The following is a 23,837-nucleotide window of genomic DNA, read 5'->3' as shown; positions in this document are numbered from 1 at the left end:
AACTCTGCAGTCATTTCAGGACAATGATGTAGCTGCCAGAAGGACCTGATCGTGTACCTAGTGGTGTCAGTGACAATACTGCAAATAACTTTCAGTGGTTCAAAACTTGTGGACTTTTGCTGCTCATGTGGCAGTTACACACATTTTATGTTGTCGGAGAATATTCTCAGGCACTACTTGTGCTGTATTTCATTGTATGCAGCCATGGAAAAAAGTGAAGCACAGGCGCGGAACAGATGTTCTTTTCTGTGTAAGTTTAAAATAATTGTTTGTGTGATAGATTCTTGTTGAGCCCTAGAAAAATCCTCACTGAGATAAACCTGTGGTATATGACCTGTTTGGTCATAACTGGTGTGAACTAACAGCAGAATTGCAATACTTGCCTCTCTCTCTGACAGAAGCACAACTGAATATTTTGCAGTCCGTTAGATATGTATTTTCACCATTGTAACAGTGGTAGAGTTGTCTGGGTGCAAAACCTAATAATCCAGCTATGACAGGAATATTTTCACTGCAATTGAGCATACTTAAAGCAAAATCCAATATTCAATTTTACAAATCCCGGCACCTAGCAAACTGCACATTTCTTCCTAAATTTGCTATATTTTTTTCTTAGGACTCAATGGTATCATGTTTATTACTGAACTCTAGCTTTAAAATAGCTTTTTCAAGCGTTTTTTCAAAGCTACTCCTATAAATTTCATCTCATTATGTGTTGTACGTGTTTCTTCTTCTGTAACCACTGAGCCTTTTCAGTGGCAGATGTGGCCTAATTGTTCCTTAAAAGTAGATCATTCCTCATCACAAACGCATAGATTCTCTTTAAATCAAGCCTTGATGATTAAAGATAACTTCTCCAAAGCTTGTTTTGTTGGTTGGGTTAACTTAGACTGTTCTTTTATAGAGCCTCATAGCCCTTTAGGCATCAGAGTGTCAACAGTGTTACAGTAATATTCCTTATATTATTGTGTATTGGGGCATTAAAATTTTACTACAAAACCAGACAACATGTCACAAAGTGGTATAATCAAGGGCTCAGAGACCAAACATCTTCCACTTTCTACAGCTGGAAGACTTGTAAAATCATTCCTTTTAATTTCAGGAAAACAAAGCAGCTTACTAAAACCTGCAGGTTTGTTAAACCAAATAAAATCAGAATCAGAAACATTATTCCTCTTGACTTAGTGAGTTTGATTCTTCTTCACTGAAGAAATTAAGTGCAGTGTGAAAAGGTTCCTTCAACATGACTTAAAGCCATTATACCCAATCATAAAAATTAGGATTAAACTTCAGCAGCAAGCCTTTTTGGGTTTTTTGGGAGTACTTTTTCCATCTTTAACCTTCCTTCCTGAAGATTAATGTGTCTTTTGTTTCCACTCTCAAGATTTTGCATTCTTTTCAGTTCTTATAACCTAGCTTCTTTTTTCTACATCTCTTTAATCTATTGCAAGCCATTTAATTTCCAACTTTAAAAGAAAAAAGATATTTTTATCCCTTCTTTTTAATATTTCTGCTTCTTTTTGATGCAATTTGACTTTATAATTGGTTTCTTTTGGAATCTAAAAAATGCTGTGCTAAATTATTTGTGACGTCTAAGCAATCATATTCTGTTGCATTTTATACAAGTGATTACTTCACTAGTAAATCATTCTTGCTTTATATCAGATGCTTTGAATCAGACTTGTCATAATTTTAAAACAAAGTCATTGCTTTCTCCATTCAGATTGTCATTGCAAACAAACAAGGTGAAGCCATGGCTTCGGCTTGATTTTGCTGTCATTTATTCCATTAAAATCAATGGAGTTGTACCAATGTAAGCCTGATATAGGAAAGAATCAATTTCTGTAAACCTATAAAAATCTAAATCATAGATATGTATAGAAAGCTGTATAAAAATGTATAAATATGATGATAATTTTCAAATACCACAGGAAGTATAGAAATAGATATATTTTATACACCAACAGGTTCAATTGCATGCAAATAACATGCACATTATGCATCCCAGTGAAATGCAATCCAGTTTATTTCAGAGAAAATATGATGATACTGGTCTAATAAACTATGCAAAGTCACACATTAATCTTAAATTATCAAGATAAAATCTATATCCTCTTACATAATACCTAATATATACCTGCTAGGAAAACACGAATGTTATTTAGACTCATTAATATGATTTGAATAGTCCCCTTGTTAATAAAACCTCTTTTTTCTTTTTCTTTACTGCTTAATAGAGAAGAAAATCACGTTATTCGGACCTTGACTTTGAAGTAAGTTTTACTGAATTATTCCTGATTATTAAAAGTATTTTCCTAAAAGTAAATGTGAAGTGTTGATTTTAGCAGATTTTAGCCTTCTGGCATAGTAGATGCAATAGGGTTCTTCAATTGGTGCTGTACAGAACATGATGAACAATTCATTAAAACTACTTTGGTGCAACTTGTTTGCAAAATATTCTGAGACCAAACTGTCATATTGCAATATTAACCATCATGATTTCAGTTTTTAAATTCTTTGCCTCTTCATTTTCATCTGGGTTTGGTTTTTTTGATTTTTTCCTTTTTTTTTTTGGCTGGCTATCTACTTTTTGAAAAAGTTTGACACTTTTGTAGGGCAGGCTATATCATTGCAAAGGGTTGCTTTGTTCAAGAGATTTTCAATAATTTCTTTTATCTTTCTTCAATACTACTTTACTGAAATAAGAGTTTCACATCCAAGTAGTGATTATGAATGTGTTAAATTTTGAATGATGAAGTGCCGCAGGTGTCAAAGCTTATGGATCACATGCTATATAAAAAATTAAGTTCATGTAAGGTTCTTTAGGTTGGATATCCACAATTTCCAACTTAGATCCTGTTGAGTGAGAAGGTTTGGATGTGTTCATTAATGACCATTTTGTTCTATCTCAGTCAATATGATTAAGTCTCTTAGAGATTTTTTTGAGGTTTTTTTTCTCTGATTTCTACCAGAAGGAGTACAGCAGTTAGTTTTCAAGGGGCTGTTCATAATATGGGATTTTCACATAGGTTGTCTCTTCATGCATAGAAGTATTTTGATATAATTCATTATTTGTGTCTTCAAAGAAGGTGAATATTTGTGTGGAAGAAAAAAATCATGAAACAATAACAAAATTCTGATGAGCAAGCAACTCTAAAATTAAATTCAAGAAATATGGTCAGAAGTCTTATAGTGATATAAATAATTCTAAACTTTACTGGGTTTTTTATTGAAAAGTAGAAATATGCTGTTCGCAATGAGAGCATTCTCTGTGGCAACACATCCTAAAACATTCTTCCTGTCACTCAAGACCATAATCCAACACCAAATGAACATCAACAGTGCTGCACATGTTCTACTCTCAAGAAATAGGATTCCCGTTACATATTTTCTGTTGACTCACATTGTTTCACAGAATCGCAGAATGGGTCAGGTTGCAAGAGACCACAGAGGGTCATCTGGTCCAGCTTCCTTGCTCAAGCAAGATCATCCTAGAGCACATTGCACAGGATTGTGTCCAGGCAGTTCCTGAATATCTCCAGTGAGGGAGATTCAAAAACCTCTCTGGGCAATCTGTGTCATTGCTTGGTCACCCACACGGTAAAGAAATTCTTCCTCATATTCAGGTGGAACTTCCTGTTCAGTTTCTGCCCATTGCCTCTTGTGCTATTGCTTGGCACTACCACGAGAGTCTGAAAACCTCCTCAACACCACTCTTTAGTTATAGACAGTGATAAGGTCCACTCTCAGTTTTCTGTTTTCAAGGCTGAACAGGCCCAACTCCCTTAATCTTTCCTCATAGGAGAGATGCTTCAATCCCTTAATCATCTTTGTTGCCCTCCACTGGACCTGCTCCAGGAGTTCCACATCTTTCTTGTACTTAGAATCCCAGAATTGAACACAGAACTCCAAATGTGACCACACCAGGTCTGAGTAGAGGGGCAGGATCAGCTTCTTCGACCTGATGGCAATATTCTTCCTAATGCACCCCAGGACACAATTGGCCTTCTTGACCACCAGGACACTCTGCTTGTTCATGCACAACTTGTTGTCCACTGGGAACCCCAGGGCCTTCTCAGCAGAGCTGCTTTCCAGCAGGTCAGCCCCCAGCCTTTCTTGGTGCAAGGGATTATTATTCCCAGGTGCACTTGCTCTGTTGAGTTTCGGACAGTTCTCTGCCCATCTCTCCAACCTGTCAAAGTCCTTCTGAAGGCCTGCACACCCACTGGGTTATCAGCCACTCCTCCCAGCTTTGTATTGTTTTTTATTTAAGATGCTTACACCTTTTTCTTAACTCGATCACAACATTACTGTGCCATGGCCTAGTATTTTTAGAATTGCTATTAAAATGCAGGAAAGTTTATTTGTTTGTGAAAAGGAAATTATGGGGCCACTGGGAGTAACTGCTGAGAAACAGAGAGCAGCAGCAATACTGTGCCAGTTGCCACTGTGTTTTACAAGTATTGATGCAGACAAACCCCATCTCACGTCCCAGCTTTACGATTTTTCTGATTAAGTCTGTGGCCTTTCCTGTGTCCTTACACATAGCATGGCTGTCTATCTAAGGTAAAATAAAATAAAAAAGCCAAAAAAAGTTGAGATAGTGTGGCCAAAATGCTGCCCTTTGGGTACCTCAAGGCAGCTTGACTGCAAAATAGGATACAGTCTGGAGGTGAGATTGAGCCAAAGTGATTGAACATACTACTTAAATGTTTAACACTTCCTCTGCCTTTTCTGTGACCAGTGCCAGCTGGCACTCTCTGAGACAATGCCATTTTACATTTCTGAGGATACCAAATCATAGCATGACATGGATGTGGTTCTGAAGGTAACAAATACTAAGTTTGCAGTGTGGACAAGGCTGGGACAAGTTTGGCTATCCCTGTCCTTTTCCTTTTAACACTATCTCAGCAGTCTTTACCCCCTCAACCTTTCACACGTGTCTCTATGCATACACAAGACAAATACTCAGACTATGTCCATCTTACTAAATTTGACATTTGAGGGAATATTCCTGGCTGCCAAAATTCCAGCTTTTATATGGATTCATTTTTAGAGACACGTTCACTATTTTGTCTGGACCACCTTTGTCTCTCCAAGAAGTTCTTGAGTGTCATTGGGGACTCAGTTCAATCTGGGTAACATTCACAACAGACAATTGTTTTTTTAGAGTTCTTATTTGGGACTCTTAGAGAATTTAATAGAATTTAGTATTCATGGAGAATATTCCATGTTAGGTGTTGGCAGAAAATAGTCTTGGACATGTTTGACTTACTACTAGAGAGTCATGGTTTCATACTTAAAAAAGAAGACGACTGTTCTAATGGCTTCAAATGGAACATTTGCCTTAATAGAAATTATTTTAAGGAAAACCGATAAATATACATAAGAATAAACATGAGAAAGGCGATTTTTCTCCAAGAGCCACAGAAGAAGCTCAAATCCAGCTGCTATGTAATGTGAACACAGCCAGACTACACAACACCACAAAATACTCTGTCCCTGCTATCTCCAATGCATACAGAAATACAGATGTAGTTTTAAGAGCCTTTGCAATGGATTATAAATAATGAAAGTCCTGTGACTCTGTGGTTCTGTTCTAGAAAACTTGTGTCTCAGTCAAGGAAAGGGAGAGAGAAAAAGATGACATTCAAACTGGCAAGCACTTATCATAGATCTCAAGCTGGTTAGAAAGGGAGATCTCAAAACTGAGCACCTGTATCTTGTTTTCTGTTTTTAAATAGTTTCCCATTACATTCTTAAATTATCCTTTCATGTAGAAAAAATTTAAAAAATAAAAAAGACAGAGTGTAACAAATAGGGCTTAGTCTATGAGCAGGAAGTATTTCTGCTACATAATATACTGTCCACAATTAGATTCTGTAAAACACTGACTAATCTAGTTGATCTTTTAAGTTTGCCAAATGAACAGTCAACATGAAACAGCTTTACAGCTCTTTTCTTGCTATTACTAAAGATAAGTTTGGATTCATTGATGCAGTCTGGTGTCCAAAACATGAGCAAAATTATTGGTCTGGACATTTTGGATCTTTGCTGCCACAGGCTGTGTTAACCCCAACTAAATGCCCTCCAACTCCTGTCATTTTTTCTCTAGAGCTGGACAGGTAGCTTTTTCATTAAATCTCAGCACTAACAGTTAGCTGTCAGATCAAATAAAATTCATTCTAATTATGTTGAACAGAAATACAGATGCTGTAGAAATTCCCAGGAGGACTTTATAATAGGTGTATGCTGGCAATTACAAAGACATACAGGAGAGCTAAACAGTACTGTTGACATGCATTTTAGGATTCAAGATCACAATTACCTTTAAATTCTCTGAGATAGTCTGACTTTTTAATTTGCCCAGCTACCCCACTCTCTCATTTCTATGAGCCATTCATTGGATCTACTCTGTTAATAACATTTATGCCAACTAATTCAGAAAAGTGCCTTATTACCCTGATCCCCAAGATTCAAGTCATCTCTGGCTCTGAAGGAGAGCAGGGATACAAAGGACAAGTGTGAATGCCAGACTGACTTCTTTCCTTTCCAAAGATCAGTAGACTTTCACCAGCAATACTGCTAAATTGACCACTCATTGCTGGAGCTGCATTCTTTCAGAATTTCATCTGCCATAGCTGTTTATTATAATAACATTATAACTCACAAAAGTTTAAAATCATTCTCTTACTAACCTGTAGACATCTCTTAAAGGCAAAGGTAAAAAACAAATATGTCTGGAGGGAAAAATTCTTTCTTGTTCCCAAGTTTGGCAACTGATCATACCTATAGCATCTTGAAAATACAGCATGTTTCCATTAGAGGGCTGGGAAGGCATTGCCCCATCTGTTCTTTTAACTTAGCTTCTTTGTACAATATTTGAGAGAGAACATTTTTACCTGTGACAATGTAGCAAATATCCCAGGCAAATTAAATGACATTGTGAAGATGATGATGATGATGATGATGATATTGTTGTTCATAAGACTGACCATAATTATCAAATCACTGAATAGCCACGTTGAAAGAGGCCTTAAAGATCATCTAGTTCCAAGCCCCAGCTATTGGCAGGAGCACCTTCCACTAGACCAGGCTGAGCCTCATCCAGCCTAGCCTTTAACACTTCCAGGGATGGGGCATCTACAACTTCTCTGGACAACCTGTTCCAGTGTCTCATCACCATCATGATAAAAACTTTTTTTCTATATCCAATCTAAAACCACCCTGTTTCAGCTTAAAGCCATCACTTGTCCTATCACTACATGTTCTTGTAAAAAGTCTTTCTCCAGCTTTCTTGCAGGCCCTGTTTAGGTGTTGCAAGGCTGCCAGAAGATCTCCCTGAAGCCTTCTCATCTCCAGGCTGAACAGCCCCAGCTCTTTCAGTCTGAATTCATAGGAGAGGTCCTCCAGCCCTCTGATCATCTTTGTAACCCTCCTCTGCACTCACTCCAACAGGTCCATGTTGATCTTTTGTTGGGAACCCCAAGGATGAATATAATACTCCAGGCTGGGTGTCATGAAATATTCATGAGTATGTTTGTCTTGAGTTAGAGTTCAGCTGAAACTCTATCATAAAAAAAAAAGCAAGCTGGGTACAGAGTTACATTTGAAGTCCCCATCTTGATTACAGCCATCCACACTGAATCCTTTTCTGTGAGTAGGTGCTCATCAGAGTAAGGTGTCATCTCTTCAAAACACACACTCTAGTTGACTTGAGTGGGGGGAGAAATGTGGAAGGGGTGTCAATTCAGCATAACCCCCCCTTAGGGTGTGGGGCACAAGAGTTATGGAACCTGCAGGAGACACCACAAGAAGATGTGTGTCTGGAGCCTGGTGGCTCACTCAATGTGCTTCTGGTGGAGATGCTGCATCAATGGACAATTTCACAGCTAGACCTAAAGAACAAAGGGCAGCAAAAATTAATTTTCCATCCTTTTCAGATCCTGATGCTACCACAGTCATTCTAGTATTAGTGGTCAAGATCTCTAGCTTTGTACTGTTAAAACTTATGTATTTCTGAGATTAATAAAGTGGTGCTGTCCACACTGCTGATTTAATAGTGAACACAGATTAACCCCCTGCAAATGCTTTGTAGATTGTTATCTCATAAAAGAGAAAGAGTTACACAACAGAGCATATTTTCTAAAAAGGAGATAAAATGTTGCTTTCTAACAAGGAATTTTAAAGAAGTCTAGAAATTGAGAGTTAAATTTGGAAATGTAAGTTACTGCGCCTTCAGTTCAGATTGTTCTTTATAAGCAATAGGGAGGGGGTGGGTGTCAGTGGGTAGGAACTATGGAATGGAAGCCAGGAAAACACAAAGTAACCAAAAGATCCATAGGTACAAGTTTGTACCACTCATGCTGCTATTAAGAATAAAATTTAAAGACTTTTTTTCCTGGCAGACTTCCCAGAGCAAGTGTTTTATTTCTCCTCCCACCCGCTTCTCCTCAGGAATAATGTAATGAACTGAGTAAGACATTTGCATTATTCATATTTGCTATTTAATGACATCTTAGGTACACGATTAAGGAAGAGATATCAGAAAGTAGCATTCTCTGTATTCCTGGCCTAATACTAAAAAGTTTCCAAATGGAGATGCTTGTTTCATAGCCTTATGCTATTTCCTACTCTTTAGACCTAGTGTTTTAACCCACCAAAACTGTTTTATTCCCATGACCATGTCTCCTGATTTCAACCAATAATAATTTTGAGGTAGAATCTTTCTTTTTTAAATTTTATGTGTATGAAAATTGCTATACTCCTGTCTACCATAGCAGCAGTACCTTACAGGAATCCCTAGGAAGTCACCTAAGTGAAACTCCGCTCATAAATTTAGATCAGCTATCAAAATTACATTTTGCAAGGGGCTTATTACCAAGTACTTGATAGGTTTTCCCTTATTCACCCCACAACTGAAGTTAATATGTCTTTAATTGCTCGTGTCTTATGTCTCTTTTGTGAAACATGTTGCCAAATTCCTTTTCTCGGAAGTCAAACAAGTTCTCAAGCTGCCGTGTGACTGTATTAAGGTTAATGTGATTATGACAACATAGCAGTAACAATGCCTGGCCAAAAGAGCAGCCACGTTTCATGAAACCTCTAAAGACATAATGCAAATAAAAGATAAAATTAAAATGGGCACTGATAAAGGAATATTGAGGGTCAGCTATTGCCGCTCCATTTTATCGTAACCTAGGCTTGGCAGGAGTGTTACTGGATGGAAAGGGTCACACTTACCACTTAGGTAAGTCTGCAGGGCTTTACCCACAACTCCAGGGAAAATCAGGCTTTTCAGTTAGCAGACTTACACAAAGGCCTGTGTCGTGCACTTCTTCTATCAGCATTCCTGGTTGCTCCCCTGGCTCAAGTTGAAGCAGTTGCAAAAGCTTAAGAAAGGCAAAGCTGAGCCCATCCACTGTTGGACAGAGGAGAAGCATCCTTAGACCTCCCTCCGCTGATCAACCAGACCACAACCATGGGACTGGTCAAACAGTAAGCAGCCTTCAGCTTTGCTCCAGAGGCTCCTCTGAATCCATAACAGAGCATGAATTCCTTTGAAAACAACTCTGATGGGCATAGTTTACAATCTAGGCTTGAAAACAAGCTTCAGTCTCCAAGTAGCTGCCCAGCGAGATACATGGCTAAGGGATGTGCACCAAGGTGTGAGAATTCTGAGGGCTCTTTGGAGTCTCCCCCTTTTGCACCAGAGTGCCATATAATTTGTTTCTGTGGAAGAGTGCCCTCAGCATGGGCGAGAGGAAGGGTGGTTTCCAATTTCTTTGTCCATGAAATAGGAAAACAAGTAAAATTGAAAAACTGTTCCTGGTTTTCTTAATATGAATGCAATTACAACTGCATTTTATGATGATCTGAATGACAAGAAGATGTCTAATTAAAAAGATATAACATTTGGGGATTTTCCATTTTGAGCCAAGATTTCTAAGTTCAGCATTCTCATAAAAATTATTCCAACAGGGACCATTACAGACTGCTTTTGCTTTCCTATAAAAATTAAAATATAAGCATCCATGCTGAAAACAGAAATTCTAGAAAATATTCTTAATTTGCACGAGAAATATTCTTCTGAGAAACTGCCTTTACTTTCAGGATACTTCCAAGCTAGCATAAAAACAGTTCCCCTAGTTTTGGCAGCTCAACAAACACGGGATTAAAACAGTCTCTTGTACACAGGAGGAACATTAAACTCAGCAGAGAGAAGGGCAAGTGCAATTTGCTTCCATTGGTCAAGTCTATAGGGAAAAAGTGGCCCTGCCAAATTAAATTTACTTTATTGTGTTGGAAAAAGTAATGCTTCTCTTAAAAAAACCCCAGATTCAATTATAAATATAAGCAAGTATATTCCATTTTGCAGAAGGTCATGCATACAAGAAAGAGGCATATGGAATTGTTTCAAGAGTTAAATCAGAAATTTCAGACTCTGGACAGATTTCGGGATGTACCAAAATCAGGCAGTATGGTAAGTGTCCTTCTATTATATGTAAAATATGGTGAATTCTAAACAGCAACAACGAAACAAGAGCCCTTTGACTTCAGTACATTTCCCAAGAAGACCACACCTTTAGGTGCCTCAGAAAGAAGAACAAAAGCTATTTTCAATAATCTAACCTATGATGAGGCTTATTGCGTTCTACAATTAGACCATAACTAACTCACTAACGTCATTATAGATGACAAGTAATTGAGCTGTAGGGAACACATTTCAAATCTGTATGTGCCTGCTGTGTCTAGGTGGCTTTGTATAGAGAAAGCAGCTCACTGATACAATTTGACTAATCAGTCTTTTCCTGTCACTAGGCAAGGAGATAATATATTAGATACTACAAACAAGTCCAGATAGATTTACCTATACATGAGATGTTCCAGAAAGCACATGAGATCTCTGTAATGCCATGTCTTTTCCATAATAGGTTTATAAATATTTACCATGGGAAAAGTAAAAATTAAATCGTCCTGAGCTGAGGCTGCTATCATCATATTTCAAATTTATACACACACACTCATACAGACATGCATAACACCCTGACACCATCTGATAATGAGAGCAAGGAAATAGTTTATTCCACCTAATTAAAACAGCTAATTTAGTCTTACATATTTTAATCAATAATATTTTGATTAGTAATAATTTCTATATAATTTTATAATGTGAAAACTGTATATTAAATGGAACTGAGCTAGAATCGTTGTATTCTGTAACTTTTTCAGAAGAACTGCTCTCAGACATGAAGAAGAGGTATTAAGCAGATGTGAGGCCAATGGATTTACATCATTTACATCATCTTAATCCAGCAGAAATTTAGCCCTGATTCTTTGATGAACCTTTATCTGTGATATGTGTTATTTTGTATCAAGTTCTCACTCACTCCCCTTTTTGAGATCAGCTGACATGTAAAGTTTGCATTTGTCTCCCTACTTGAGATTTGCTATTCACATAAAGCTTGAATTAATTCAAAATCTCAAAGGGAATCTCAGTAGAAAAGTTGTGTTTACTGTTTCACATCAGTGCTGTGCTTTTGAAAGGTCTGCTAATAAAAACTGCCTAGAGGAATGGTCTGTTTGTGAGACAGTCAGAGAGTGATCCAGGTACCTAAATATAGGCATCTCAGGCTATTTTAGTCCATCTCAGAGGTCTTGGTTTACAGCACAGTACAGGCAGTGATGATACAGGACTCAAAGAAGATATGCACCTCTCATGAAAGATAATTGGAGATCAAGCAGAAAGTCCAAAGGCATCTTAGATGGTGCAAAAATATTGGATTTTAGCAACTAAATCCCACCCATCATGTTACAGCAGAAATCAATAATTAAACTGGTCCATAAAGGCTTTTGCCCTATAAAACTTAGCATTAAAAAAAAGAAAAAAAAGCATTCAGTAGAAAATAACCACCTTTCAGTCTGTTAATCCTAATATATGTGAGCTCATCAGCCTGTAAGGCAAGGTGGTTCTCACAGCATTTTCAAGGTTTCCATGGTTCTGTCATGCACCTGCCACTCTTTAAAATCCAGCTGGCAGTCTCTGTTTCAAACCACTCCATACTTCAGGCAGCAGACTCTTCTCAGTTACCTTCCTTTCTCTTCTCCCTCTTTTCTACATTCTCCTCCCACTTTTCTCCCACTGTTTGAAAGATGGCTACTGGTACTGGATCTCTCAGCCCATTCCTCACGTGCATTGGTTCTTGTGAAAGAAAGGGCTTAGCTGGCAGCTCAGGTGAGGAGCCTGCCAAAGTGTTGATTGTTCACAGAGAAAGTCGCAGCAGTGCCGAGCACCCGCCAGCCTGGCTCCCTGCAAAGCCATTTCACCTCTCCAGCTTCTGTGTCTCATGACAGCACGTCAGCAATCAGCCTTATAAATGGAAACTGCATTATTTCATCCTTGATTTTAATTCTTCTTTCTTTGGTCTTCAGGAGAACTCAGGACCGAGCAAGGCTCCATGGGACAGTTTCAAAACCACAGGTGACTACCAACACTATACAACGATAAATGTATTAGACACAGAGGCAAAAGATGCTTTAGAACTCAGACCAGCAGAATGGGAGAAGTGTCTGAACTTGCCTTTAGACGTGCAAGAAGGTGACTTTCAAACAGAAGTTTAACAAAAACGAACTGAACAAAACAGAAACAAAATGAAAATAATTCATTGCACTGACAATAAAGAGACTTTGGGAATCCTGACAATCCTGACGCTCCTGTCTGAACATTGCAACTCCTTTATGTCAGGCTCTTCCTGTGCCAAATGTCAGTGGTTTTTTCGTACAGTATATTCCCACTAGTGCGGCTAGTGGAGAACCAGGTGTACAATTCTTACCATCGTGTGTTGTAAGTACCCGTGGAATGGATTTGTAAGGTAATCTTTATAGATAAACCTCAAGCAACGATTCATGTTGTAACAGCTTCATTTGGTTTAGTTTTCAAAAAACTTCACCATGAAGCACAATGTATATATTTATGCAGTTTTTAAAGTTTATAACAGTCTGTTTGGCCATTACTACACTTTTTACTTTATAATATAAAAGCAAAGTTTTTGTCATTAAATGAATGTCTGTTGAGCTACATTCTTCATTGCTTTAAATGCAATAAAGTAATAATCTCACTTTTATATGAATAATATATTTCACATCTTTATTATTGCAGTTTTCTCTGGAAAGCTCAGAATAGCTTTCTCTGCTGCAGCTGTGTATAAAATATTTAAAATGTTGTATGGTGTAAATAAACCTTTGTCTACATATCAGTTTCCTAGTGCATTTTATTCCATATTGTTCCTCTTAAATTTTAATATTTATAAAATATTCTTTAAAAACATACATATTGAATATGTATTTGCAGTTTTAATAGCATGTTGTATGTAGCTTCTGCGAGGAGTTTCTAAATCATATCAATGGTCTTGTAGCCATTCTGCATTTTCTTAGGTATTCTTTTATGACAATGTACCATATTAATTGGACTTGTCAGAATACTATTACAATTGTTCTGTTTTATAAGAATTTTTGTCTTGTTGTAGAAAGAGAAATAATGGAAAATAAGTTGAGTTTCAATGCACAACACCCAAAGAAAATGCTGGCTTAGATTCATTACATCTTGTGCATAGTCTTGTTGCTGTATTAGAAAAAAGAAGCTCAAGATAAAGAAATTCTTAAGTATTTTAGATTTTAAAAAAAAACAAAAAAGCCCAAAACCCCACACAATGAACCAAACTCAAAAAACTGAGTCTGTTTCATTTAAATCAAGAGCAGAGCATGATTATTATTAGAAATAAAGGTAAACAATTAGGAATAGGAAGAATAAATCTCCTTTTCCATGCTTTGAATCAAAAACAGATCTTCAAAAATCTTTCCTCATCTACAGCACAGCTGTGGGGGACATAGATGGAAGGGTGTCTCAAATCTTCAGATGTCGTATTTCTAGAAAAAAAGTTTCAAAAACTATTTTGGTTCCTGCTGTACAAAATTGAGTATGCTGCAGCCTACTAGCTGGAGAGATCTTAGAGAGGAAGAAAACATGACCACCAATAGGCTTAGGAAGAAAAAAGACAAGAATAGAGACATGTCAGTGAGAACGTAACCCAGAGCATTGGTGGAGGAAGATCAGCATCCATCTGTTAAGAGAAAAGTACTTAGGATCAACCTTAGGACCAACCTTCAGGAAAGTGTTTCAGTTTGACGATTTTTCCCCAGGCCATAAGATATTTAAGTCACAAAAAGGAGCATGACTTTGCCTGCTTTGAGTGAATATCTCATGCTGAGTGTAGACTTCTCTAGTCTAATTCTTCAGGGTCTAAATATTTAAACAAGTAAAAAATAATGAGCTACCAGCCTGGTACCAAGTCCAATAACTGGCTTAGGTGTCTAGAGGTTAGATGTAGTACTATCAACTTCAGTAAGTTTGCAGACAACACTAAATTGAGCAGGAATGTTTATCTGGTGGAGAGCAGGAAGGCTCCACAGAGGGATCTGGACAGACTGGATCAATGGGCAGAGGCCAATTGTATGAGGTTCAGCAAGGCCAAGTGCCAAGTCCTGCCTTTGGGTCACAACAACCCCATGCAGCACTACAGGCTGGGGGCAGAGTGGTAGGAAAATTGCCTGATGGAAAAGAACCTGGGGGTTGACAGCATCTGAACATGAGCCAGAAGTGCCCACATGACCAAGAATGCCAATGACATCCTGGCCTGGATCAGCAATAGTGTGGTCAGAAGAATAAGGGCAGTGATTGTCCCACTGCACTTGGTACTGCTGAGGCCGCACCTCGAATCCTGTGTCCAGTTCTGGGCCCCTCAATTTAGGAAGGACATTGAGCTGCTGGATCATGTCCAGAGAAGGGCAACAAGGCTGGTGAAGAGTCTAGAGAGAAGTCCTTTGAGGAGAATCTGAGGGTGCTGGGGTTGTTTATCTGGGAGAAAAGGAGGCTCAGGGGAGACTTTATCACTCCCTATGACTGCCTGAAGGGAAGCTGCAGCCAGGTGGGGGTTGGCCTCTTGTCCCGGGTAACCAGCTACTGGACAAAGAATTGGCCTCCCTTGCATCATGGGAGGTTCAGGTTGGACATCATGAAGAATTTTTTCACAGAAAGGATGGCTAAGCATTGGAACAGGCTGCCCATGGAAGTAGGGGAGTCCCCATGTCTGGAAGTGTTCAAGAAATGGACATGGTACTTAGTGCTGTGGTTTAGTTGATAAGATGGTATTCAGTCAAAGGTTGGACTTGATGATCTTGGAGGTCTTTTCCTACCTTAATGATTCTATCATTCTATACTGTGATACATCAGTAAAACAGAACTGGCCCCTTTTCAAGAGGCTGGTGCAGAAGGAGGCAGATGGCAAGGCTGGCTATGCAGCCTACTAACTTTTCAGACCAGATAGTGCACCAAAAACCTCTCACTACATACAGCAGAAACTGCACATTTTTTAAGGATTTCATTCTGTATGGTAGCAAATCTCAGTCAGAGCATGTTTTTAAAAATTTCTAATTTTTGAGTCCAAATCAGGAAGCTTAGACCCCTGAATCCAGATACCAGCCTTAGCATCCTCCTTGGCTGATCTAAAGATAATACAAATCTTGAACACCTTGGTATTTCAATAACTGTAATGCAGAAATTATTTGAACTCCTGTTCAATGGAGGTCTAGTTACAACTGTAGAAAGCTTGGGGTAGGGTGCAAACTTCCCCAGGAAACATGATAAATCAGTTTACACTCAATGCGCTGCTGACCCAGTTGTGCTGTTATTAATAACCCAGTGGATTCAGGTTTAGCATTATCCTGGGTGTTTATATATCACAAGTCAGTCACAGATGTGCTGTCAATGTATGAGCGGCAGCATGCAATGCCTCTTTATTTGGAGTTTGTGCTGCTCTGAGCAGAAAATGTGAGGCATTTTTATTTTCTTACGTATTTCATATTTAGAAATTAAAAGCATGCTGAAACCCAGTTTATTTGCCTACTGGTTTAACTGCTTCCTATTGAAGCAGAGTTTGTTTCCCATAAACAAGATGCCACTCACTCATACTTGCAGTTTCTGCTCAATGTCTCTGAAATGATGCATGTCAGACTGAGCCCAGCAGGAGAGTACAAACTTGCATGCACTGGCTTAAATGTTGGTAAAGCACTGAGCAGATGTTTCGCATTATATTATATGCAAATAAAAATTAAGTCAGGACTCCCTAAATTATATGAGACACAGACATGACAGGGGGCCCTGCATCTGCCTGCCAGCTAGTGCCACTCTGCATGGTCTGGCTGCCTCAGCTGGGCTCCGGCTGCAGCTACAGAAAGGTTCAGGTGTTTGAGGCTTCAGCCAGTGTTGCTGCCATTAGCACTAGAGGAGACTGAGGCAGCTGAGGTCACCCTAGAGTTTACCCAGAAGCAACTCAAAATACATATTCCCTAGATGTGTATACAAAGAGAAAAACTCCTCTTTATTAAAGGCTTGATTTTCTCAACAGTTTAAATACACGTTAGCAATCATATAAAATCATATGCAGTTCTTCTGTCTTCTTCTTTACATGCATATTCAGGGAAAGATTTTTTTCCAGCAAGTTAATGCTAAACAAAATATGGCCTGGACTTGTCAGTGTAGGGAAGCAGTGAATACAGGAAATCTAGATGAGCAGCCAAAGATCACTCAGACAGCACTTCAAGATGTCAATGATTGCAGATCTAAGGCTGTGTAAAGGGGTTTGGTGTTGCTAGCAAAATTATTTGCTACATGGACCTCTGCCAAAGTGATGTTATTTAACCCTGAAACTTGGAGGTAAACTATGAATTAGTCACTATTAAACTTCAGCTCATACTCTGGAACATCTCTTGGAAATAAGAAGGGAGGAGAGTGTAAGTGGTGCTACAAAGGCTGAGAGGTAGGATGGCAGTGCTGCCATTCTGATGCACCTTTGGAGTACCACTGGTTAAATGTTGGCATATATGTAATGCTAATGACTTTTTATGATGGAGATTTAGGACGAAAGACACAAAGAGCTAGAGGTCTTTCCCGCTTAATTAACTACTGAGTCTGAATTTCTTCACAATCAATGAATCGGTGCTCTTAGAAATGTCCTGACACTCCTCCCTTGAGATCATCATTAGTTTCCATCATAAGACATAAATCATCTGATATTGTTTTACACAAGATTAAACTGGGATAATCTCTTTTAAAAACAAACAAAACAAACAATGAAACAAAAACCATCCAAGCTCCAAGCATCAGGAGAATCAGGCTGCATCAGGAGAAATGCCTTCAAATGCTTTGGCTTGTCTCTGTCTCCCATAGTTGCTAGGCAGTCCTGCACTTAGAGACCAGATTTAACAAAAGGTCTGCTTCCCACTCAGAAGCAGGCATCCATCACAGCATCAGGAGTATGCTTTCCTTTGGGTTATACAAGAGGATATGGAAATCTATGTTGGCAATCAGCTGATGGAGACATGTATTGATAGCAGACTCTCAGTTCCTCATTCATTAGCTCCAGGCTGTGCTGCATCTCTGGATAAGCCACCAAAAGCAGTTTGTATGAGCAAACTTTATTTCCCTCATTCAAAATAGTGTCATAGGGTTCACTTGTGCAATCAAGCCCCTTCTCATGTGCTGAGGGAAGAATCCAGAGAGGCACCCAGCTGAAAATGTGCTTGGGGAGCTGTGATTCATTTCTAGCCAGGTCTCAAACAGTGCAATGCTGTAACCTTTTCTACTTACTTTTTCAGAAACATTTTTCTTTGCAAGGGAAGCAGAGTGGCCTCACTAAGAAAAATTCAATTACTGATAAGATAGGCATGGCTACCATCCCTAGCACTCCCACTGAAGTATTCTGTCCATTAATTACAATTGTAAGATAAAGAGCCATTTATCTGGTTTTGACAAAATTGCCTCTTAGGCTGCACTGGAGCATCCTGTGGCACTGACTTATTCAAATTAACTATGCTACAGTACTGATCCTCTTGTTTGTTCTTCACTAGTGTCATTTTATACCTCATTGCTTCTTATGAGGAGCAGTTAATAACTTTAACCAATTCAACTTCCTCCCTCAACTATACAAGTTACTTAGCCCCACAGTTACCTTTTTTTCAGGATTACAAACTCATGCTCAGTTAATTCCCACGTAGAAATTTCTACTATCCCTGTGTCCTTTACAGCTTTTTCAAGTCTGCTAAAGTTCTTAAATGAGCTCAGTAAATCCATAACTCATTAGACTATTCTGTTTGATCCATGTAGAAAAAGGAAAAACTCAAGAAGGAAGCTTCTAAAATTCCTTTTTATTCAGTAGGAGAAAAAAACAACTCAGAAGTACTTAAACTTTCACTTTTTTATCTAACAATTTAAGGGAAAAGGCATCACCATCTCTTTGAGCAAGACATGGACACCAGCAGCTTCTCTTAAGTAACTCTCTGGATGAGTACACTGAACTATTTTTCCTGCTGCTTCTTCTCCCTGGTGATGTGAATGCTGATTTTCTTTCTTAAATTGCACTGCTGCATCAAGACTGACAGAGAGCTCTCTGCAGCCCATTGACTGGGTTTTACAGTCAGAAAGTGAGCAAGGACTATGTGAATCCTTTTAAATAGAGTAATAGTGTTTCCCACACCCTGGGAGTTTGCTGAATTCTGAGTTTTTATTTCCATTTTTGTAAACCTCCTTCCTCCAGCCGTGTGTTCAGAGTGATGCCCATCACTTCCTGACTCTCCTCTTGAAAACCTAGAATGGGCACCGAGGACACGGAGCTTGGGAGCTGCTGCTTGTGTCTGCTCATGCCTGTGGCTAAGAGTTAAGCACCTCAGTAGAGGTGGGATTTAAGAAATGTCTCTAGTCTCAATGTTTGTTTTCTTGTTGATGATCTCAGGCAGCTATTGGGAAGTCCAGCTGGAGATGTCTGCTTTGTGTGCACTGTGTAAGCAGATAATGTGCATTGCTCAACATATGGAGGCAAGCATAAGAAACAGGCACCTAAACCTTACATAATGCAATGCTGACCATCAAAAAATCCAAGTCCTTTTGTGGATCAAATCCTGAAATATTGAAATATTTTCAAAAATCTAGTTTTAAGAACAGCAAAAAACTAGTGTTTTTTCCCATTATCAGTTCAATGATTTATTGGATTATGTTCCTAAATTGTTGATTCAGGAAATTGTAAAAGGTGATGTCTGAAGGACCTCATAGTACAAAACAAGAAACTGTAATTTATTAGTATGTATGTTAAATTTCTTATTCAGTGTATCCTTGGACCCAGCCACTTTATTTCCTGTTCTTCTTAAGAAATATGTATCAGGAAAAGATTTTCAGAGCTCTTTTTAGTAATTAGATTCTTAAATCAAGCAAGAATTAGCTATGGTTTTTAAAGACAGATAGGTAGAATCCTTTCTATCTAATTCAGAATTCTAACCAAAACATTGTTCTGTCTATATTTCAAGCACAGAACTCTGCAGGGCAATCTAACTCTGCCAGTCATAGATGTCCAGGTTATTTTTGCAACTTTAAGTAAAAGAGAAGCACCTCTGAAGCCCAGCTAGACCCAGCCAGTGCTCTAAGTGCAGATTGATTGCACAAAAATTTAAAAGCCTCATGAGGACAATAAAATTCTTCTAAATTAAGCACCAGATTTAGTAAGATTAGACATCAACTTGTGAGATGATGTCTGAACTCCCATTGTAATCACTGAAGAACAGGTCAATACAGTCAATGGAGTCTAAAAGCCAATTCAGCTTTCCCCTTACTAGAAGAAAGATGCAGTTAATATGAGATGTTCTACATTTTGTGGAACATTTACATGGGAACCGCAAACTGAAGCAAAAACTTCACACCACATCTAGACTGATAGCCATTTGTGTTTTAACATGGGAATCCAGCTCCAGGGGATTTTCTGCAATGCTCTGGGATATCCTGCCTCCAGCTATTACTCCGGAGAGACATGGGACTATGGGTCCTTTGTCAGATTTCAGACTCTTATGAATGTCAGAGCTGCTCTCACTATCACACAGTGCCACTACTTTATCAGAATCTACCTTGTCTGCCCCTCTTTTGAACATTTATGTCAGTTCAAGTAGAGGATTCACTTTCCCTATAATTTTATTGTTACACCTCTAAATCCTGTGTGTGGATTATCCAGATTCTCATCCTCCTGAGAGGTAAAGGACCACAACCCAGGACAATTTAAGCTTCCAAGTATCAGTAGACTGTGAAAAAGCACATTCTGATAGATTAAATATGGGTCAGACAGGCATGACAGAGCCATGGAGCCAGGAAAATTACAGTGTTATGCTTTGAGCTGATGTTAGATTTCAGCCACAAATGGTCTGATAGAACACGAATGCTTGCCTGGCACTGCAGTCTTGATTTCTCACTCCATGAGAACCTCCTAACTATTGGGCAACAGTCAAGCTAATTTATTTTTGTACTCCAGCCCTCCATATTTCTGTTTACACAAAGGCCAGATTTGAGAAGATGGCAAGTGTGTTTAATAGGGATATTGTGTGATACCTTCCTGAAACTCAGAAGGTGGTGGTTCAAACCTTTCTGAGATGAGTCGGATGGGGAAGCTTTCCAGCTTCCTCATGCTGTCCTCTGACCAGCAAATAATTATGCAAAGAAGGAAAGACAGTCCCTCCTCAGAGCAGATAAAGCCAGTAGTAGTTAGTGGGTAGACTGAGGCCATGCTGTCTGAGAAGAAATTATACACTATAATTGACACAAAAACATAAAGATGGTTTCTCAATGGCTCCCTTAAAAAATTAATTTGAAACCAACCAATTCTCAAAGGAGATTAAACAGAAGTAGAAAGGATAATCTTTTACACCCTAAAAAACCCTCCAATTATCATAGGATGAGAAAGGAGGGAATAGTGTTTTGTGTTACTGTCCAACCCTAATCTGTGCCACAAATGGTGGCTTTCAGGTTCTATACAGAAAACTATGTAAAAAAAAGAAAAAAAAAAAGAATATTCTCATTATCTGTGAACTAAGAAAATAAGAGAATATTATGAACTTTTAAAACATCCCCGTTTAATTCTTGGTCTGAAATAGCTATGCATAATTTCATCATACATAATTTAAAAAAAAAAAGGTTCAAAATCAGCTGTCTCAGCACCATGTTATAACATGATGGCTATTTTGGTGGGGCTGTGCTGGTTTTGACTGGAGTAGATTAACTTTCTTCACAGTGGCTAGTGTAAGGTCGTGTTTTGGATTTGTGCTGAGCACAGGGTCAGTAATATAGAGGTACTTTTGTTATTGCTGAGCAGGGCTTAGAGAAAGCCAAGGCCTTTTCTGCTTTTTGTGCTGCCACGTTGGGGAGGAGGCTGGGGGTGCTTGGGAGGCTGGGAGGAGATGCAGCCAGGACAGGTGACCCAAAATTACCTAAGGGACATTCCAGACCATGTGACATCATGCTAGTATATAAAGTGGGGGAAGAAGGAGGATGGGGGGAACATTTGGAGTGATGTTATTTGTCTTCCCAAGTCACTGTTACTCTTGATGGGGCCCTGCTCTCCTGAAGATGGCTGAACACCTACCTGCTCATGGGAAGCAGTGAATTAATTCCCTGTTTTGCTTTACTTGTGTGCATGGCTTTTGCTTTCCCTATTAAATGGTCTTTATCCCAACCCACGATTTTTGTAGCTTTTACCCTTCCAATTCTCTCCCTGATCCTACTGGTGGGGGAGTGGGTGAGCAGCTGTGCTGTGCTGGGCAGCTTGCTGGTGTTAAACTGCAACAGGGACAATTATCCATGCAGTTAAAAGGTATTATAACATTTACATAAATATTCAAAGTGTAAAGAGACTATTTAACTTTGACCTGAAAATTTTATTTTTTTAAAAAGCCCATTAAAGAGATATGTGTATTGAATTAAAAGAAGATTTTAAGTAGTTTTTTTCTTTCATTTATAACGGTTACTTAAGAACCTATGTTCCTCTAAAATTGGGATGGTTGTAAAGAAATTGATTAATTTTGTTAAGGGAAAGCAAGATCATTCTTTTCTCAGCTATTAATGTTTGCACAGCAAGAGGTACCCTATTTTAATAAGGAAAAATCTTTAAGGGTGACAGCTTTCAAAGTATGCATCAGAACTTCTTAAGAACTCAATGTAAAAAGTCTCCAAAGGTTAGAAACAAAACATCATTTTTTCATCTTGTTCGGAATGAGTTCCCAAGAGAAGGTCCAGTTTTTGTGTCTAAATAAGAGGTTGAAATCTCTGTTGGACAACCTCTTCTTCCATTTTCAGTACACCTAAATTCACAAAACACTGGAGAACTTTGGAAACTTCAATGATCCGAAGACACCACAGAGTTGCCTACAGCTATGGAATCAATAGCACATTTTGTGGGGGTTTTTAGCTGGTAAGTACTTGACCACAAAACCCTGAATTCTTACGTAAGTTTTTATATTTTTTTCATTTTGAAATTTTGCATTCAGAACATTCACTTCCAATCTTGGCCAGCTCTGTGGCATTGTATCAGCAAGCAAAGACAAGCAGACAACTTTCTGGTGAGGTGTAGTTTCCTAAAACTAGTCCTTAGAGAATTCTTAATATATGTTGTCTGATTTTGAATAATTTGGAATGAAAGCCATCAACAAAAGGTTTCTTATGGAAAAAAAAATAAACCAAAAGAAGCCCAGGATACAGGTGTACCTCTCTTCTGCACCATGCTGTTGGCCCATCCGTCCTATTTGTCTGCATGGCACTCCTGGACATGCCACTCATGGACAAACCAACTGGTTGCCCCAGTTTGATGTCATCTGCCAACTTGATAAGAATGCATTACCTTGCAGCTTTGACAAAAAGGTTAAATTGGACAGGTCTCAAAAGATACCCCTGCAGTGTCGCATTAATAATCTGCCTCTAAACCCATAAGCTCTCTGAATTCAAAAATTTTTTTACCCATCTGGTGTTACATCCATCCCATCCACTGCCATCGTCCTGGCATCTTAACTTGGTTACAATTACAGAACACACACTGCTTGAAGACCTCTTCCACTGAATAGGTAAAATCATTGAGCAAGCGATATTATTTGAGAAAACCTGTCTGATTGCAAATATGTATTTCAGGTAATTAAATAGTTGCTGCCATGCCAGCTGTTTTATCAGGAAATGCTTGTCAGTTTGTGTCCACATTTGACATCATCACACAGACCAAAGACAACAGGATATATTTATCTTTCATTAATCACTGTGTTTTGACTACTTGTGACCTGTACTATGACTTAGATATTGATTTTAGTCTTTTATAGGGTAAATTGATGCAGTTATAATTTTCGTTGAATTTCCAGATTGCCTTTCCACCCAAGCTAGATGACTGGGTTTAACATTCATTACGTTGTTGACTAAGAAAAATGTATTTTTTTGTATTTCTGAAAGTGAATAACTAGTGTATTCTCCATTCTTCCAAAATATCTCTTTCAAAAAGTGCTAACAACTTATTAAAACATAAAAATTAAAAAAAAGTAAGAATAATATTTCAGGATGGTAATATATTCATTTTCAAAGATAAGTGATGTATATTTTTGAATCTTATTTTTACACAGTGCCTGTGTTAGATCATATTGTTATTAGCAATGCTGTGGAAAATGCCAAGGCTGGGCAGGGAAAGTTTTTGCTCAAGGTCCCCAGAGCTTCCTCTGGGACAGAGCAGGTGAGCACTTGAGGTGATGCTCTGTCCACCACTCCCATCAAACCTCTGTGGGTCTTAGGCATAGGAATATGCTGGCTGCTCAACCCTCCTTTCCCTTGTCTGACAGCAGAGGACAGCACACAGTGGGTTTTTGTATCCCAGCAGGTTGCCAGGTCCAAGCAGTGAAGGAAGGCCAAGGCAGTATAGCATCATATAGAAGGGATGGCCCAG

General features: G+C 38.6%; 1 protein-coding gene across 10 annotated transcripts in view; it reads left to right on the top strand.

Annotated features, from left to right (window-relative positions):
• ADGRB3 (adhesion G protein-coupled receptor B3) overlaps positions 1-13,256 on the top strand; it is a 451,307-nt gene extending 438,051 nt beyond the window's left edge. For 5 of the 10 annotated variants that reach the window (XM_085056560.1, XM_085056562.1, XM_085056558.1 and 2 more), the window contains 3 exons: positions 2,238-2,273; positions 10,379-10,483; positions 12,433-13,256. In XM_085056560.1, the coding sequence (XP_084912686.1) occupies positions 2,238-2,273; positions 10,379-10,483; positions 12,433-12,621 (330 nt within the window). In that variant the 3' untranslated portion in view covers positions 12,622-13,256. Of the gene's footprint in view, positions 1-2,237; positions 2,274-10,378; positions 10,484-12,432 lie in introns of those variants that run through there. The other 5 variants (XM_085056561.1, XM_085056565.1, XR_014851052.1 and 2 more) reach the window with 4 other exon arrangements.
• Positions 13,257-23,837: the final 10,581 nt, after the last annotated feature.

This window comes from Lichenostomus cassidix, chromosome 3 (genome assembly GCF_008360975.1).
Source record: "Lichenostomus cassidix isolate B80296 chromosome 3, HeHo_3.0, whole genome shotgun sequence".
Lineage (NCBI taxonomy): Eukaryota > Metazoa > Chordata > Aves > Passeriformes > Meliphagidae > Lichenostomus > Lichenostomus cassidix.
Note: the sequence above shows the minus strand (reverse complement) of the source record. Positions and strands in the feature narration are given on the sequence as shown.